Source organism: Uloborus diversus, chromosome 3 (genome assembly GCF_026930045.1).
Source record: "Uloborus diversus isolate 005 chromosome 3, Udiv.v.3.1, whole genome shotgun sequence".
In the NCBI taxonomy this organism is placed as follows: domain Eukaryota; kingdom Metazoa; phylum Arthropoda; class Arachnida; order Araneae; family Uloboridae; genus Uloborus; species Uloborus diversus.
The window spans coordinates 200,831,844-200,848,756 of record NC_072733.1 but is presented as its reverse complement, the minus strand read 5'-3'; the positions used below and the strand labels follow the sequence as shown (position 1 = coordinate 200,848,756).

General features: G+C 31.3%; 1 protein-coding gene across 1 annotated transcript in view; it reads right to left on the bottom strand.

Moving 5' to 3' along the window:
• The window catches only part of LOC129219127 (1-phosphatidylinositol 4,5-bisphosphate phosphodiesterase epsilon-1-like), a 79,976-nt gene that overhangs the window by 26,872 nt on the left and 36,191 nt on the right, over positions 1 to 16,913 (bottom strand). The window contains 5 exon segments of the mRNA XM_054853447.1: positions 773 to 954; positions 2,094 to 2,196; positions 3,535 to 3,693; positions 11,607 to 11,770; positions 15,500 to 15,624. Of these exon segments, the coding sequence (XP_054709422.1) occupies positions 773 to 954; positions 2,094 to 2,196; positions 3,535 to 3,693; positions 11,607 to 11,770; positions 15,500 to 15,624 (733 nt within the window).

Below are 16,913 nucleotides of genomic sequence, written 5' to 3'. Positions count from 1 at the left end.
CATTGCCAAATTTATTGGGTATACTACATAGTAGACAGTGGGATTTCAATTTCTGAACAAGCAAACAAAAAACACTAAGAATCACCGCCAAGAGAAATTTTGGCGCTGAAAAATGTATTATTGTGAATATTGAAGTATTAAGTGCCAACTGACAAAATATGTATCGGTTTTATAACAACAGATAATTTTATTTACAAATGGGGTTGAGTAATACCACTATAGTGTTATCCTAAGAACTGCAAGCAATGCACAATATTTTACACATATCCGAATCAATTTGTCTTACCTTACTATCAATTTGTCTCTTATTTGTCTTAAGTAATGTTTTTCGAGTTTTCAAAATTGCGATATCGGCTCTTTCATACCAACACCTGTAGAAATCTCTTGCAACTATGAGGAATTTTCTTTATTGAAGAATTTATTTGTGTACAATAAATACTGCTTTTCCACTATAAAATTAAACCTTTTGCTCCGTTTCTTGTTTTTTAAACAAATTTGTGCATTATAATTGCTGTCTTTCTACGATAAAATTAAACTTTTCGCTTGAAGATATTGTTTCTTGATAGTGCGCAAATGAGTTTGTGCAAAAGCATTCACGCCCTTCGGAATATTTTTAGTGACCCCTAGAAAACATACCAGTTGACACTCAATAAACAAACACAAACTTGGATTCAATAAACAATTTTGTGATGATAATATTAGAAGTGGACTGAAACTGAAAACTGTTTCAGAAAGACAGTATATTTTGCTGTTTAAAAGCCGTAGCACTTACAATAGCAGCCTCTGCTTTAGCCTGGTCTTTCGATTTGCCTTTCTTAGGACCAGGAGTAGAAGATTCAGAGGCACAAGCTTGTGCCATCTCCAAACATTCTTCTTCGCACATAGAATAAATGAACAGTGTAGACAAAGGAAGTGGTTGGTTCAGGAGATTACGAAGTCTTACGTGCCTATAACCTGTAAGAAATAATTGAGTCATTTTATAAATGTGCTTAAAACGCATTATTATAGAAATATTTCTAAGCCATGCACGTTAAAGGATTATTTTATGAGGAATTTTCATTAGTAAATATAACAGTAGTTGTAAATTGGGAAGAGGGATGTATTCAAGCATGACTTTTCATTGAAAACTTTAGTTAGTTAAGGGTTGCGAAGCATGAATGGAAAGTTGCTACTTGTATTCATTTCCCTTCCAGGCATTGAAATTTGAAACATTCGTATACCATATCCATTGTAAAATTTGTCCACGGTTACGCTATTTTTGTCTTCTGCATAAAATCAGCATATAGAGATAATCATTTACAATAATATATTCTGTTTTATTTTCTCTAGTGGTTAAAACACTGACGTTAAAAAAAAGGTATTAGACACTGTCATTTTAATCGTTCACTTCATTTTAATACTAGCTGAATGTAGTTCAGGCGTTATGAATTTTACATTATACTTTGCATCTCCTAGCACAAAGTTGCACTGAACATTACATTTCTCAGTTTCCTTCTTCACGACTGGAAAGGATAACTGCGCAGATAAAACCGTGTGCGTTTGCCAAAAATTCAAAGTTAAATTTAGAAAAAAAAAAAAAAGGACCGTTCGGTGGTATTTTAAATGACATATTTAGGTTATTCTAACAAACATCATCAAAAGAAAAATGCTACATGAACATATCAATCGTTTTTCCTTAAAATGCAAACGATGTTAATAGTTCGATTTTTTTTTTAAACAGCGTATACGCTAACTTTGATTTATATTTAGGGTTTCTGTCATAAGACCGAGGAATAACAATTCCGCGTACACCAAATTTTGCACCTGTTTCAAAGCACAGCAAGTCACTAAAACACGTTTGATCGTTCAACAGCTGAAACTTTTAATTGAAATATTTTATGTACGAAGAGAGCAAACTGCGGCCTCTATAACTGAAGTAAAAGTTATTTAATTAAACTAACATGATGAAACTTTCATCAAACTTTTATGTTAATTAACTGGTGAAGAGGTTTCTAGTAGTCATAGAGGAAAAAATAATACTTAAATAGCACACATGTGTATTTTTGTCTCACTATGAATAGCTTTTATCATTTTCTGTGAATTATAAAAATTACCTTGCTTTAGGTTTCCCAATGGAATAATTCTTTGAGCTGTCAAATGGTTGGACCCGATGTCAGTAACAGTGAAGCGGATAAATGTAAGGTCCCTAAAAGTTATCTGTAAGATATTAAAGGACTGATTACTTATAGTAATAGAATGTGAAATGAAAGAGAAAGAAAGAAACAACACTTATTAGCAGTGATACGCTTTTTAATGGTAGGGGAATGTGGGGCAAAGTGAAATGGTTAAAATGTCTGAGTTTTTTTCAAAATGAACAAATCGGAAATTTGTTTTGAAAATTACAGTACATAAAAAATAACATTGTATTTTTTACAAAACTTGCGTTGAAACACTATTTTCATTTTTTGGCAGTAAATTCGAGTCTTCAAAAAAAGAAAAAAAAAAAAAAAGTGGAAAAATTTCACTTTTTTGCTTTATGGGGCAAAGTGAAAAATGAAATATTTTTCTAATGAAATATTTTCTGTTCGATTATAAAACATATTTTTGATTAAAATAATAAGCAAATATAAGGTTGAATGAATAAATGAAACGATAATGAAACAATAAACGAATAATTAAAAGAATGAATCAATTAATGTATGCAGAAAAAATGATCGATTAAAAGAGTGAATGAATAATAAAAAAAGTTAATGAATGAATAAAGAAGTAAATTACTAAATGAAGGAATGTAAATTAATTATTAAATGAAAACGTAAGTGATTTACATTAAATGATTGAGCTTATTAACTTAGGCAATGCATTAAAAAAAAAAAAAAATCTCCTATTGCACTGGCGCAGTCAAAATGTTTTCTTAGGGTTGATCATAAAGGGCCAGATTTTGTTTCCTGGGATAGGGAGGTTTCTCATAACAATCCCGACATGAGCATTGAGTTTCCGAAAAAGATAATTCAACACTTCATTAAATTACAATAGCATCAAATCACGCCAAATTATGATCGCATTGGGTCTTAACATAATAGTGTAGATACATGACTTCAAAAGATATTCAAATAGGCAAGCTCTAAATTACGTATGACAGAAAACAAAACATTTAATATTATACAAAGCAAAGCTTTTTAATTATTGCAGGATAAAAAAAAAAAACAATTGTCTGAGGGAATATTTAAAGTCCACGATAAACATAGCGTTTTATTAGAATACAAAAATAAAATAATTTTATTTTTATGAACAAATTTTTGAAATTCACAATTAGTTTGAAGTAAATTTCTCAGCAGTTACGCAAAAATAAAAATTACTGCTTTAGTCGGTTATAGACTGAAAGAAGCAGTGACAAAAATTTCCATCACGCTGTTACGCTAGCATGCTGTTTTAAATTTTTCATCTTAGCAAACAGTTCGCAAAGGCAAAACTTGAACAATGGGTTTTTGGTTGTTGTTGCACGATGACTGAAGCCAGAATTGTAAGTTATGATTTTAATAACCTTTATTGACGTACCCGAAACTGATAACTTTCATTCCATATAGGATTCAATGAGTTTCTTTGAACTACTTTTGTCTTCCATCGGTTGCTATCAGCAGGTATTCCAACAACTTCCACTTCCACTTGCGGACTTCCATTGAATGCGTTGGGGCATACATACTGTCCAGAGATGATCTAAAAAGATGTTAATGACAAAAAGCATTATTTTCTGCATAATAAAATAAATATTCGTGAATTATTTTCAATATGCAAAATAACAACTTTATTTTTGAATCCGTCGGTAAGATTTTGTGATAAAACTTGCATTATTTTCATGCAAACAAAACTTATACTATAGCAAAGTAAAGACGATTTACGTTACATCTGAAATATTTTTTTACAGACTTATTCATAGGGATAGAAGCAATATTGCGTTATTGTAGGTACCTAATGTAGAATAGGTTTTGAATAAATAAATAAATAAAATTGAACAAGTTGCTAGATATGTTTAAAACGTTGGGAACAATTTATTGTTGATGTATAAAAGTAAATAATAATGTGTTTGCTCTTAAATTGATATTTTGAGTTTAATTTTTAAAATGCTTCGGTGACCTTATAATTTTCTCCAGGATTATAATATAATGCATTTTTTACATAAAAATGTTTATAATACTGGAGCGTTATGTACAGCTAAGATATCCACGTCTCTTTTAAAAAATATTAAATCTAAATAAAATTCATAGATAAGACATATTAGTTTGCTCTTAAAAAATAATCGATTTTCGTCATTTCACTGTCCGTTTATCAAGCCTTAAATTCTGAGATATACCTATGTAACTTAAATGAAATTGAATACAGTGAAAAACGTTTAGCACGAAACTGAAAAAATCTAAGTATAATTTCGGGTCAACAGATTTGCATTAAATTTCACAGTACAGGGTAAACCGGAGCACGTTTACGCAGTGCCCTGTTTTCAAAATGGATTGTAACTGGAGAGCTACTCTCTAGCAAATATTCTCACAAGTTTTTGAGCATTAATCGAGCTTCGGTCCAGAATGCAGAAAGAATAATCTGTTTTCTACCAAGCTGAGTAAATTTTGGGTTGAACGTTTTGAAGCTTATTGTGAATAAATAATAGTTAGTCAAGAAAAATAAATATAAAAAAACTAGCAGATTTTTACCTTTTTTTGAGAACTGTGTTTGCATGAACTGAAATATTAAATTCTTTTACACGTTAAAAAAAATCCAAACGTGGCAACGGGGCAAATTTACGCGTTGAACGTCGGTGCACCTTTACGATCGTTCTTACTGTGTCGTACTTAAACGTGCCTTACTTAACACTAACAGACCCAAGTTAGGTGTCAAAATAAATATGCCTAAACGTGCCCCGTGTCCGGGGCAAGTTTACGTAACCGACTTGGACTCCAAGATAATTTTTTTAACGATTAAAAACAGAAGCTGATCAACAACTGAATATACCAATTTTGACTCTATTAACTGCTTCATAAAACCGCAATGTCTAAAATTTCCTATGTTAAAACATAAAAATTAGTAAATTCATTGAAAAAAATCCGCGTGAACGTGACCCGGTCTATCCTACTGTGGGCCGATATGAAATTTCTTGCAAAGATTTTTCATGTGAAACGTATTTTACTGCATTAAAATTCTATCACAAAAAACATGTTTGAAGAGAATCTTCCTACGTTTTATACATAAATACATAAAAATGAAACATGTAAACGGAGATTGTACAGAGATTTGTAGCTCAGAAAAGAATAATTTATTCAGAAAAATAAAGGTTGGAACACTAAGTTTAAGGCCGTGAAAGAAGAGAAAAGAAAAGATTTGCACACACCGAAACGTTCAATAAGTAAGGCAATCTAACTTGTTTCTCTTCTGGTTGGTTTTGAATTATAAATTACCCTACAAATAGGTTAACTTAGTTTCGTTAGTTTTCCTTACGAATCTAACGTAATGTGATTGTTTGTTGTTTATTAGCGTGGGAGTGTACGCTAAATCACGAGAATTAGAGAGACTCTTTAACTATTAAGCAGGAGCGCCTAGATCATTAAAACAAGAACTTAGTAATCAGTACTCAAATGATAAAATAATGAATTCGGTATGCTTTCAGTTTACGAATTTGGTAAATTGCTGTAATTCAAGACATTGTAATTGATAGGGTCTGGTGATGGAAAGTTGTCAATGGGGTAAAGTGGTCATAAATAAAATACAAAGCTATATGTTAGAAATAAATGAAAGAATGAGATAAAATTTTTCATTTTAGATTTTAACAATTAGGAATTAAAATTTGAACTGCAAATTTTAATACTGGCAATATTTTGTTTCGTAAAAAAAAATTGTTTGCTTACTTATGAAGCATTTGAAAATTTGAACACCTCTTTTAACTTCATTGTAAAATTTTGTTTATGAATATTTTTAGCAAATTGGTTGCGCAGGCTGCTTCCCGGATGTCTCAAGAACACGTCTGCATAAACAGCTAAGTTGGATTGAGCTTAAATTTGGTATAGCATATCGATTGAATTCAAGTAATCGTAATATTTGAAAAAATTGCAGCATTTTTTCTGCATAAGCTTTCAATTTATTCTAGTAGAATAATTTCTGCTATGCCCCTCCACTCTCCAAAAAATCAGCTGTCAAATATTGGTAAAAAGTGGAAACTTAGAACTAGAAGTATTTCGCATTCATTGCACGCTTGATCATTTATTTCCCTTTTGTTTCTTTATTAAGTAACATTTTTTCAAAACTCTATTAGGAAGCAATATTTTCTTACTATGTAATTCAGGTAATGTAGCCATTATTCAGACGCTATCTTTAATACATTCCTAAAGAAATAAAACATTGCAAATTATCACACCTTCCCTGATGATATTGATGAAACCCTGGCGTGAAATATGGTTAAATTCTTGGTAAACTAACTTTTGATCATAGTTGACCATCACAAATTTGTAATTTATTTAAATAAAGTTAATTTCTTCAAAATAACTTGGGGTGTTGAGCAATAAAAAAAAATTAGCCATTTGTAAAGTTTTTTTTTTAAATGTGACCACTTTACCCCACCCCAGGTCATTAACACATGTGAAAAAGAAAATGCCATTAAGCTATTTTTCACTTCCAAAAATTCAGTGCAGCTTGTTCATTATTAATGTAATGTAAAATTATGACAAAAGAATTTGAAGTTTTAAAATAAATTCTTGTATTTATTAATTAAATAAATTGAAAAACCTGCATTTTATGACCACTTTACTCCACCAGACCCTAAATATTGATTTGTAGAAGTAAAAATATAACTTTTATTGAAAACAAATTCAAGATCAAGAAGATTTCAACCGAAAACTATATCATTAATGGGTTATCAGATTGCCGGTGACGACAACTTTGCGACCGTCGCTGTTATTTCAAAAACAAACTTTTGGTATGGTTTCACACGACTGTTGCTTAATCAATTATTGCTATGATCCTCGATGACCAATGCCCTATTACATATTGAGGGTCTGTCCACAGTGATTGACGTTACAATTTGACTCTATTTTTAACTTATAAATTCAGCACTGTCTTGAAATTAAATTTTGTTTCTTCTGAAATTGATCTAAAATATCATGATATGGTATACATAACTGCCCCCACTTGTTTTCAGACTTAAGTGAAATTTTTTTGTATGAAATTAAAGGGAATAAAAAAAAAAACGTGGCTGATGCTACGCAGAAGAGACATAGAGAAAAGTGAATTATATATAATTTGAAATTCTCTTCAAACTAATAACGTAAAATCTAAACAGATTTCTTCCCCTTAAAATAGAGATTTTAGAATTGATGAAAACACTTTGTTACATTGAAATAACTTAAAAGCTAAAAGTATAAAAATTATTTAGCACCCATGACTGATGATACAAAGATTTTGTGACTGATGTTACATTTACAATAAATTGCTGTAATTATAAATTATTTCTCTTTGAAAGTATAATTAGCATTTAAAACTACCAGATTCTATTTAAAATGCTAGAAAAGTTTATTTATAAAGTATTAAAAGTTATATTTTTGACGAATTTCCTAAAATAAAAAGTCCTCTTGCCTTTACTACAAACAGTGCGCTAAATATTTTATTCCTTTCTTATGTGAATAATAAATTTCCTCCACATTCACAGGCTATTTCTAATGTTTCACTGCTTGAATCTTGACAATTACTAAATACTCCTAGTTTTCAATTTTAATGCATCTAACTTCTCGTGATAGAATTGCTTGTCATATTCTTCAAGAACCCGTTCTCCAGTTGCAGTCAACAATTTTTGAACATGTTCTGCTGGAAGTGATTCCCTCCTTTACTATAAAAAAAGGGATGTTGCTAAACCCCTGCTACAGCTTCTGAATTTAGATTTTTTTTTTAAAATTCTTATTTGCAAGTCGGATGTTGATAGCTCTGAAATTTGCATGAAGCTGTGACATTTAGAAATATTTCTGTACTGATGATGTAGCACTTTTATTCAAATGTAATACATGAAGAACTAGGAGTTATCTTTTTGCAAATTTCATGCCAGAAATTTTTTTACAGCAGCAGTTTTCTTTTGTGAAGATATAATAAAGTGCGCTTTGAATGACTAATATATTTTACCAAGGTTTCATTATTTTAAAGAGAGGCAATGTAGCTGCTAATTTAAACCTGGGACTTTAATACTTTTAATTTGTTCTATACTTGTTCTATTTCTTCACCCAATTTATCTTTCTAATTTTATTCTAAACTAACTTTGGTAATTATGCTAGGTTTTATAATTTTTTTATATTTTCCTCTCATTTTAGCTTCTACTTTGTTTTACTTTTGTAGTTTTCATGTTTTCCTTTATTTCTTAATTTATATCGCCTTCATTTTTGCTTTTCTGCAGCAGTCTATGCTATTTGTGCAATTTGTTGGAGGTTTACTAAGGAAAACAGAAATGTGACTGATGTTACTGTGATGGTACATATTTTAAATAAGTTTTAACTAATTAAATTCAACTATTTCTAAATATTTAAAGAATTAATATTAAAGATATCATCGTAAATGAAGAGGATATGACTTTTTCTAAACTTGGGTTTGTTTTTGTTTAAGCAATGCAAACTTTTATGCAATTTTGTGACTGATATTACATTAGTATGAGGCCTAGTTTAAAAACAACAACCTAGCTATAAGACAACTATAACAGTTTAAAGTTTCGTTGTTGGTCTACTATCTTCCTAGATAAACCACATTTCAATAAAAAATAAGATTGTAGACACAGCAGTTAATTTCCGAGTGAAAAAAAAAGATTAACTTTTAGAATCGCTAATGCAACGACACATGGGCACAGAATAGTATTATCAAAATTCGCCTATAAAACTTACAAAAAACGTGCTTATAACTTTTTTCGCATAGTTTTACAAAAATACAGTCTTTTTTACCTCATATGAAAGAAAAAAGTTACTGATACAATGACTTTTTTTTTTTTTACCGTGATGTCCCTAGTTTTATGGACATGCCCTTGAGCATTGTTCATTATCCACTGTCTGTCAGCAAATCATTTTCCACTGGAATGTAAATACATGAAATCTACTTTCTTTCATCGAATAATGTATAACCCATCAACAGGTGGCATAAAACGTGAGAACAAATTATTAAGTTTAAGTTAAACAAATTTAGGCTTAGAACTACACTCATTTGCTTATATATTTGTACACCAGAAACATTATTCAAGTTATATAGAGTGTTTGAAGAGGGGTTTCGAAATAATAAAGTTTTAGTTGTATATATGAAGGTGAAAAATATTTACTGCTCGAGCACCAATGAGAAAAAAAAAACGCAAACATACGGTTTATAGGAGGAAGCAGAAATATCTATTAGTTGGCAGGAAAGCTAGTTTTTCAAACTCGAAACGGTCACATTGAAATGAACGAAACACACACATCGAAAGTTCCTTTACTGTGCTATTATTTGCTGTCTTTCACGCATGCACAGAAAAAATTAACTATTTTAACTCTTCATATTTTGTCCAATTTTCAGTATTGTAATGTCCTACGGTATTTTGATTATTTTGTATGCTGTCAAGTTTTTTGAACTTTTTCTTCTCCAGCTGGACACGAAATTCTGTCTGTAATGAGCCAAACATTTGCGATGGAAATTCATATTGCTAAAAGAAATGCTTATATCTTTGTGAATATAAGTGATACTTTAATGCAAAGTCCATTGAATAATTGTACGTAGCAAGCAAACTAAGTTGCGAAAATTAAAGCTTAATTCCCAGTTGTTTACGAAGCAGGACGATCAAAAAACATTCTTTGTTCCCCTCATGCTATACAGCAGCACATACTAAGGCTACTAGTACTATCTCCTGCCCCAAGACAGAGGAAAGGTCAACCTACCATTTGTACTGGTTATCTCTAAATTCTGAATTTTGTCACTTACATCCCTTTCCTTCACACTGCCTCATATGTGATCGAAAGTTCAAATGTTTGTCTTGATAGTGTCAAAAGAAAGATATCGTCGCCTCAGAACAACAGTAGGATAGCTTACTATTGTTTCTGGGATTAGATGTCTTATGGTTGCTCTGAGGCGACGATATCAGTGTTGCCAGATGGTCAAATCCAGATTTCCTCAATTCCCTTCCAACTTTTCCCCAAAAAGCGATGTTTTCTATCAAAATTCCCCAAATTCAAAAATTATTTTTCCACTAATATTTTCATAAAACGAATCGACTTCCTCTTGAAATTTTTTTTTTTTTCCCAAATAGAAAAATTTTCTTATAAAATTCTTAACTTTTTTTCTTCCCATTTTCGATTTTTTTTTGTTTTCTTTATCTTTTTTTATCTTTACTAATAATAAAATTGAAAGTCTCTCTGTCTGGATATCTGGATCTCTGCCTGTCTAGATGTCTTTGACGCGCATAGCGCCTAGACCGTTTGGCCAATTTTCATAAAATTTGGTAAAGTTAGTTTGCAGCTTGGGGGGTGTGCCCCTCCTAGCGATTTTTCGAAAATTCGATTTTGTTCTTTTTCTATTCCAATTTTAAGAACATTTTCCCGAGCAAAATTATCATACGATGGACGACTAAATTACCAAGTTATCATAATGTGAAATCGTAACGATGGCAAGCGAATTTCCGAGAAATTCATCATGCATTATTTGTAAATATACAATGGTCTAGTCATACTAGTCACATAATACAAGCGCCTGATCGAGAGATAAGAAATAGCCAAATATTTTTTTTTCTACTCGCATTTACTACTCTGCTTCTGTATGTACATTTAAACTATGAGTTTTGTATACATTTATCCAAGAACATTTTTCATCAGACTTGTTTTTGCCTGTTTCACGTATCAACTAGTTACTCATGCAGAACTATTAATACGAATTCCGTAGCATAATATTCCACATAATGCGAAATGCGAATTCCATAAAGTTGAGCAAAGCTAAACCAACGCTGTTTCATACAATGTAACCACCAGATGTCAAAACGTGAATTTAAATACAAAAATTTTTTTTCCCTGAGGTTCCCCCCCCCCGGGTTTTCCCCAAGAGAAAAATTTTTCCCCAAAGAATTCCCCTCAAAACCCATTTCCCCAAAATTTCCCCAGAGAGCACCAGATTTCCCCAAAATGGGGAAAATTCCCCCAATCTGGCAACACTGGACGATATGCAGTTTGACCTCTCTGTCTTCGTTTCATATTTTGGTATAGTTCAGTGGCTATAATTGGGTAAAACAAGAGTCGAAACAATGATCAAAGCAGCTCACTAAGGCTATCTTTTCAGCTGAATAGTATGTTTTGCTGAAATATTTGATCGTCGAGTTTCCTTGACTTCAGAACTTAGTTAGTCTTGACTAGACGTAACTCACTAATGGGAATTTCAATAAATTTGACGATCCAAGTATTAATTCTATAAAAGAACTTGATATAAAGAATGAAGTACTTCAATCAAGAGCATCGATACTTACTCAATATAGGTACCATCGTTCGAACCATAATCGTGGATGAATACATTGCATACTACTTCACTAAATATAAGCAACAGCATATTCATATTGATGTAAACCTTTTAAACATAATTAATAAAGAAAAGAAAAGAAAGAAAAAAAAAAACCTTACTGTTATTGAGAATGTTAAGTAATGAAAACCATCAAAGGACTTTTCCCATGGATTGAATCGACCATACATCATATGTGTTCTATCCCACATCACTCGAGGCTTGCGAACATAACCACAGGAACCATTTTGTTCAAACATTGCAGTATTCAAATGAAGAGACGGATCTAAAAACAATTAGGAAAAATATTTAGAAATTAGAAAAACTGGACGGCTTCTAAGATTATGTTAACATACACCTAGAGTCTCATCTTGTACTTCATTCCTAAGAAACCTCTTTATAACCTTCATAGTATTTACTTCATCAAAACAGTAACTACTGCAGTTTCCAAGTATGCTTTTAGTAGTAAATTGACGTCTCTCTCGCAGAGTCATTTAACGATTGAGGACAGCAAAACACTGCAAATACACTAAACTCTGGAAACTCAAATGAGGAATTTATTGTTTGCCATTGTTTTCTGATCTTAGCTGACCCTTTCTCAAGAATCATTGTTTGTAAAGCAACATGAATTTAAAATTAGTATTCAATTGAAATTGCACAATATTATATCAAATTTAGTTTTAATGTTAAAAATAGATATTTTGTTGTTTGACAAAAAAAAAGGATTTATTATTCTTCAGACTGATGATTCATAGTTATTGACAAGATTTAAAGCTCTGGCATTTTTTTCCAAGCATGTAATAATCAATCTGAAGTTATGATGGTCGAAACCTGTAATAGTCGCCAGGATAATTATTTTCGTGAGTTTTTAACTGCACCTTAAAAATTTGAAAATGTCTCATTCGGTCAAATTTTAAATTCATGAACGTTTTTTTTACATGTGATCTTTATTTAATCGCAATTTTAGCATTTTGAACGAAATATTATACACATATCTAGTGTACAAATAAGTTTTAACGGATTTAAAGAGATGGCGTCACAAGCATTAAATCGAAACGGACAATGTTGCAACTAACTTCATTTTATAACCTCATCGTTAGGCTTTCATTTTTAGTATGTGACATTTCGCTGAAGTGGTAACAATATAGTTTTTGTGTGCTCTGAATGTGTCAACTTTTGTGCTAACAAAACATAATTTACGGGAAAGTTTACTTTTCTGCTTTCTTTTGTAGAAAAGTGCAGCTGAAGTCCACCGAATGTTCCAAGAAGCTTACGAGAACAGAACATCGATTTCCACATGCGAGTTTTGGCATAGACGTTTTAGAATTGGTGATTTTAATACAAATAACAAAAAGCGCGATGGAAGACCACAAAAGTTTGAGGATGCCGAATTGGAGGCTATATTGGACAAAGATTAGTACAAAGCAACTTAACCGAACTCAATTAATGCGTTTGACTTGAGCACTGCTGGAAAAACAGCCACAATATAAGGAGAGACACGACAAGGTAATTTTAAAACATGATAACGCTCGGCTGCATGTTGCGTAGCCGGTCAAAACATACCTTGATACGCTGAAATGGGATGTCCTACCCCACCCGCCATATAGCCTAGACATTGCCCCTTCCGACTACTATTTGTTTTCGTCGATGACGCCCATGCTCTTGAGGATCAGCACTTCCTCTCTTCTGAAGAAGTCCAAATTTGGATCGATTTGTGGATCGCATTAAAAGAAAACTCATCGCTTTTTCGAGATGGCCTCCAAAATTTGCCAGAAAGATGGGAAAAGGTAGGGACCAATGATAGACAATGTTTCGAAAAATGAACATGAAACTATTTTTTCACAATGAAGCGTCAAACTTGAAAAACAAATCATTTAAAACTTATTTGTATACCAGATAATTTTTTGTGAAACTTTTAGTGATTTTAAGCAACTTGGAAACTTACACGTAATTTACAATTTTGAGCACCTGTAAATAAGTGAAACTTAACTTTTAGATTGGAAAATTTTTAACCTCGAAAATGATTTTCATGATTTTGCTAAATGTTTCCTTTTGTGTTATTATTTATTCATTATTGAAATTTCAACTTCAGCTAAATTTTCTTTGAAAATTAATAAATTAGAAAATAATTACAACCTTCATGAAAATAGGCTTTCATTCTGCTGGGAAATTCTTCGTTTTTTTGTACGGACAGAACTCATATTTCGGTTCGTCAATATTTTGAAGTATCGATTTTTTTAAAACCATTACTTTTAAGCAATAGAGGAATCATCAGGGTATAATAAAGTTGGGGATTCACCATTTACACAAAGTTTTCAAAGATGCAACTCAGCAAAAGAAAAAAAAGCAATTAAGAACTGAAACATGAGTAATGATTGAGAATTTCCACATTCCTAAAGGATTCCAAGTCGTTTTCCAATCTTATTGGCATCTATGAAAATTTCAAGTCTCCCTTTTGTCACATGAACCTTCAAAGATAAATTACAATACAAGTGGGGACTAGGGGAAAAGAAAGAAAAAAAAAAACCGTAAAAAAGCGAAGGAAAAAAAAGTAGCTCAAACTAAGATTACTAAGAATCTAATTTTCTTCAAAATATGTGCAGCAAAGCCCACAATTTTTGATAAACAGTTATATACCATGAGATTAGCGTAACTTCATTCGAAATCTCGCAAAGGAAAAAAACCATCCGCGTTTCGGTAAAGGTCTTTCTAGAAAATAAAGTGAATAAACTGGACCTCAATTTGATAATTTATACATCACTATGCATTCAATTCCTTTCAAAGAAAGTTCAAGCACATTCAAGTTAAAAAAAATTAAATAGAGCTTTAAACTGAAACCATTAAATTCATTCTCATATTTATTCTCACTACTCAATGCCTGAAAACCAGTAAAAACTTGAAGATAGTACAAAAACTATTTTTTTTAGGGTGAATTTAGATTTGTTGTGTGTGCGTGTGTGTGGGGAGGGAGGGGGGCTCATTTCAAGTTTTTTTAAAACCTACCTTTCACTTAAATGCTGTTTAGCTGCGTTTAAAAACGTGACCAATATTCAGGAAATTTAGAGCCTTTAGATTTATAACCTATTTTTTTTGAACAGAAAAAAAATGATAGTAATAGGTTTAGAATAAAACCGAAATTTTTCAGGGTTCAAATGCTTAAAAATGACAAATTGTCAGTTTTCAGTGTAAAAATAATAGGTTATTAACGCATTATAACAATCAAGCAAAAAATAACACCACTTGCTAAATTTGAAACTTTTCTAAGAACCTTGAGAATTTCTAAAGCATCCAAGATTGACTGAAATTATACACATGTTATGCATGAAAGAAAATTGAATAAATAAAAAATCATTTCCAACAAGCTAAGCTGTCGTGGGCAGTAACTGCAAATATTTTATTTATCTTTTTCTTAAATGCATTTTTGTAATTTGTTGTACGTCTGCTTTATTGGACAAGCTTGCTTACTTGGTTCCCATTGAAAAAAAATGCGAAAAAAACGCCCAATTCCAACATTTCCCTACTGTTTGTATTGAATCCAAAACGCGTTTTTTCAAATATCTTGAAAACTCATTTCTGCAGATATTGCCGTTTACCTGCTCACTGCAGTAAATCTGCATGCAATACACAAACCGGTTGTGTCATCCCGAGACTGCAGCTTCGTACTTGTTACAGACTCATCAGTCTGAAATAGATAATAACCGAGCTGGAGGTGGATATCATCTCACTGAGAGATGAGAGTGTTAGCTAAAATAAATTTAGCCCACCAACGAGATTCAGCAGCAGTGATACAGTTAAATTCATCAATTGAAGACAAAACTTGAGTATAAAGCATCAATACTTCAGCTTCAGTGAGAGGACATCTGCCTCCAGCTCGGGGGTAACTCATTGCTTAAAGCTAAATCTGGTTCCGTTTATGCGTAAGGAACAAACTAATTTCACCAACTATTTTTATAATTCCATTTAAGTGTTGGTGTACAATTAAGATTTCTTAGAAGCATTGGTAAATGAAACTCACCGTCAGTCTGGTAATTGAGAGCCACCATCTGCATTCCGAAAGACCAAAAAGTGGTAGGATTGAAGTTGGAAGAGTCGATCCGCATTCCAGCTGGGTAAGTGCGCATCAGCTGAGTTTGACAATGAGTAAGACAAATTAAGGAATACAACAAAAAAGCAAGCAGGCATACCTAAAAACAATGTTGCTCTTTTCCTTCGACATTAATCTTAGCCACTAACAAGGTAAAGGGGAATAAGAGCGATCGCAAAGCATTCGGTATCCGTCTTTTGGTATTAATGAAAGATATTTATCTGCTGTAAGAAAATGCTTTTCGGATTTTCGTTAATGGTATGAGTGAAGGAGAGGTTCGAGAAAAATATTTTAAGTCATTATTTGAAAATAATTTAAATTTTTTGTACCTTAATCGTGGTAAACGTTTATTGTCCATTGTTGCTGGTGTGACATTTTCGGAATTCATTTGCACTTTGTTCCTGTTACTTTAAACTTTGACTTTTATTTATTTGAATATAGTAAACTTTTATGTATCCTAATATAAAGTTTGAGCTTCGTAAAAAAAGCATTTAAAAAATTATGACTTGTACGTGTTGCGTGTGTGACATCAAAGACACACCCGCAACACGTACAAATAATTTTTCAAAAATACAAAATTTGTTTTTATAAAGTTGATACTTTATATTGAGATACGAAATAGTTTCTCATATTAAAATACATAAAAATTAAATACCAAAGTTTAAGATTGATGGAGTATGTTGCAAATATATGCGTATTTTAAGTTTGAGCTCATAAAATTCCCAAGATATAGGCAAGAAAACCCCATATCATATTGCAAAAATTCTTAAAAATTTATTCTCTTTTTTAAAATTGTTACTACTGTAGTTCAGATAATTAGAAATTGTAGTTAGTCTATTATTAATCTATAAAATAATAAAGTAAAAAAAACATAAATGCCAAAATTAGTCTCTCAATAATAATAATAATAATTATTTTTTTTTTGAAGACTTTCTTAACAATTGGTGTAAAAAAAGTTTTATTAAGGAGGTCCGGAACACAAAAATCGTCAAACTTAGTAGTTATTTTTTTATCATTTAAAAAACTCAGTTTTTTTTCCGCTTAAAAGGAAGTTTTGAGTCTTGTTTCTATCTTAATTAGAACGAAATATATAATTATTTTTGTTGCATGAATTTAACTATTACTATACTTAACCTTAAAACTTTAAACGTGTTTTTCTCCATGATGGAATTTTTCCCGATTTTTTTTGCATTCAAACTCTTATAAGTCAAGAACTGATGAAGATAAAGTAATGAAACTTGAAGCGTATCTTTTTCAAACAGTTTACTTTAATTTTTATTCGGCAAATTTGAAAAAAAAAAAAAAAAAAAAAAAAACATTTTCTGCAAAAAATATGATTTTTTAA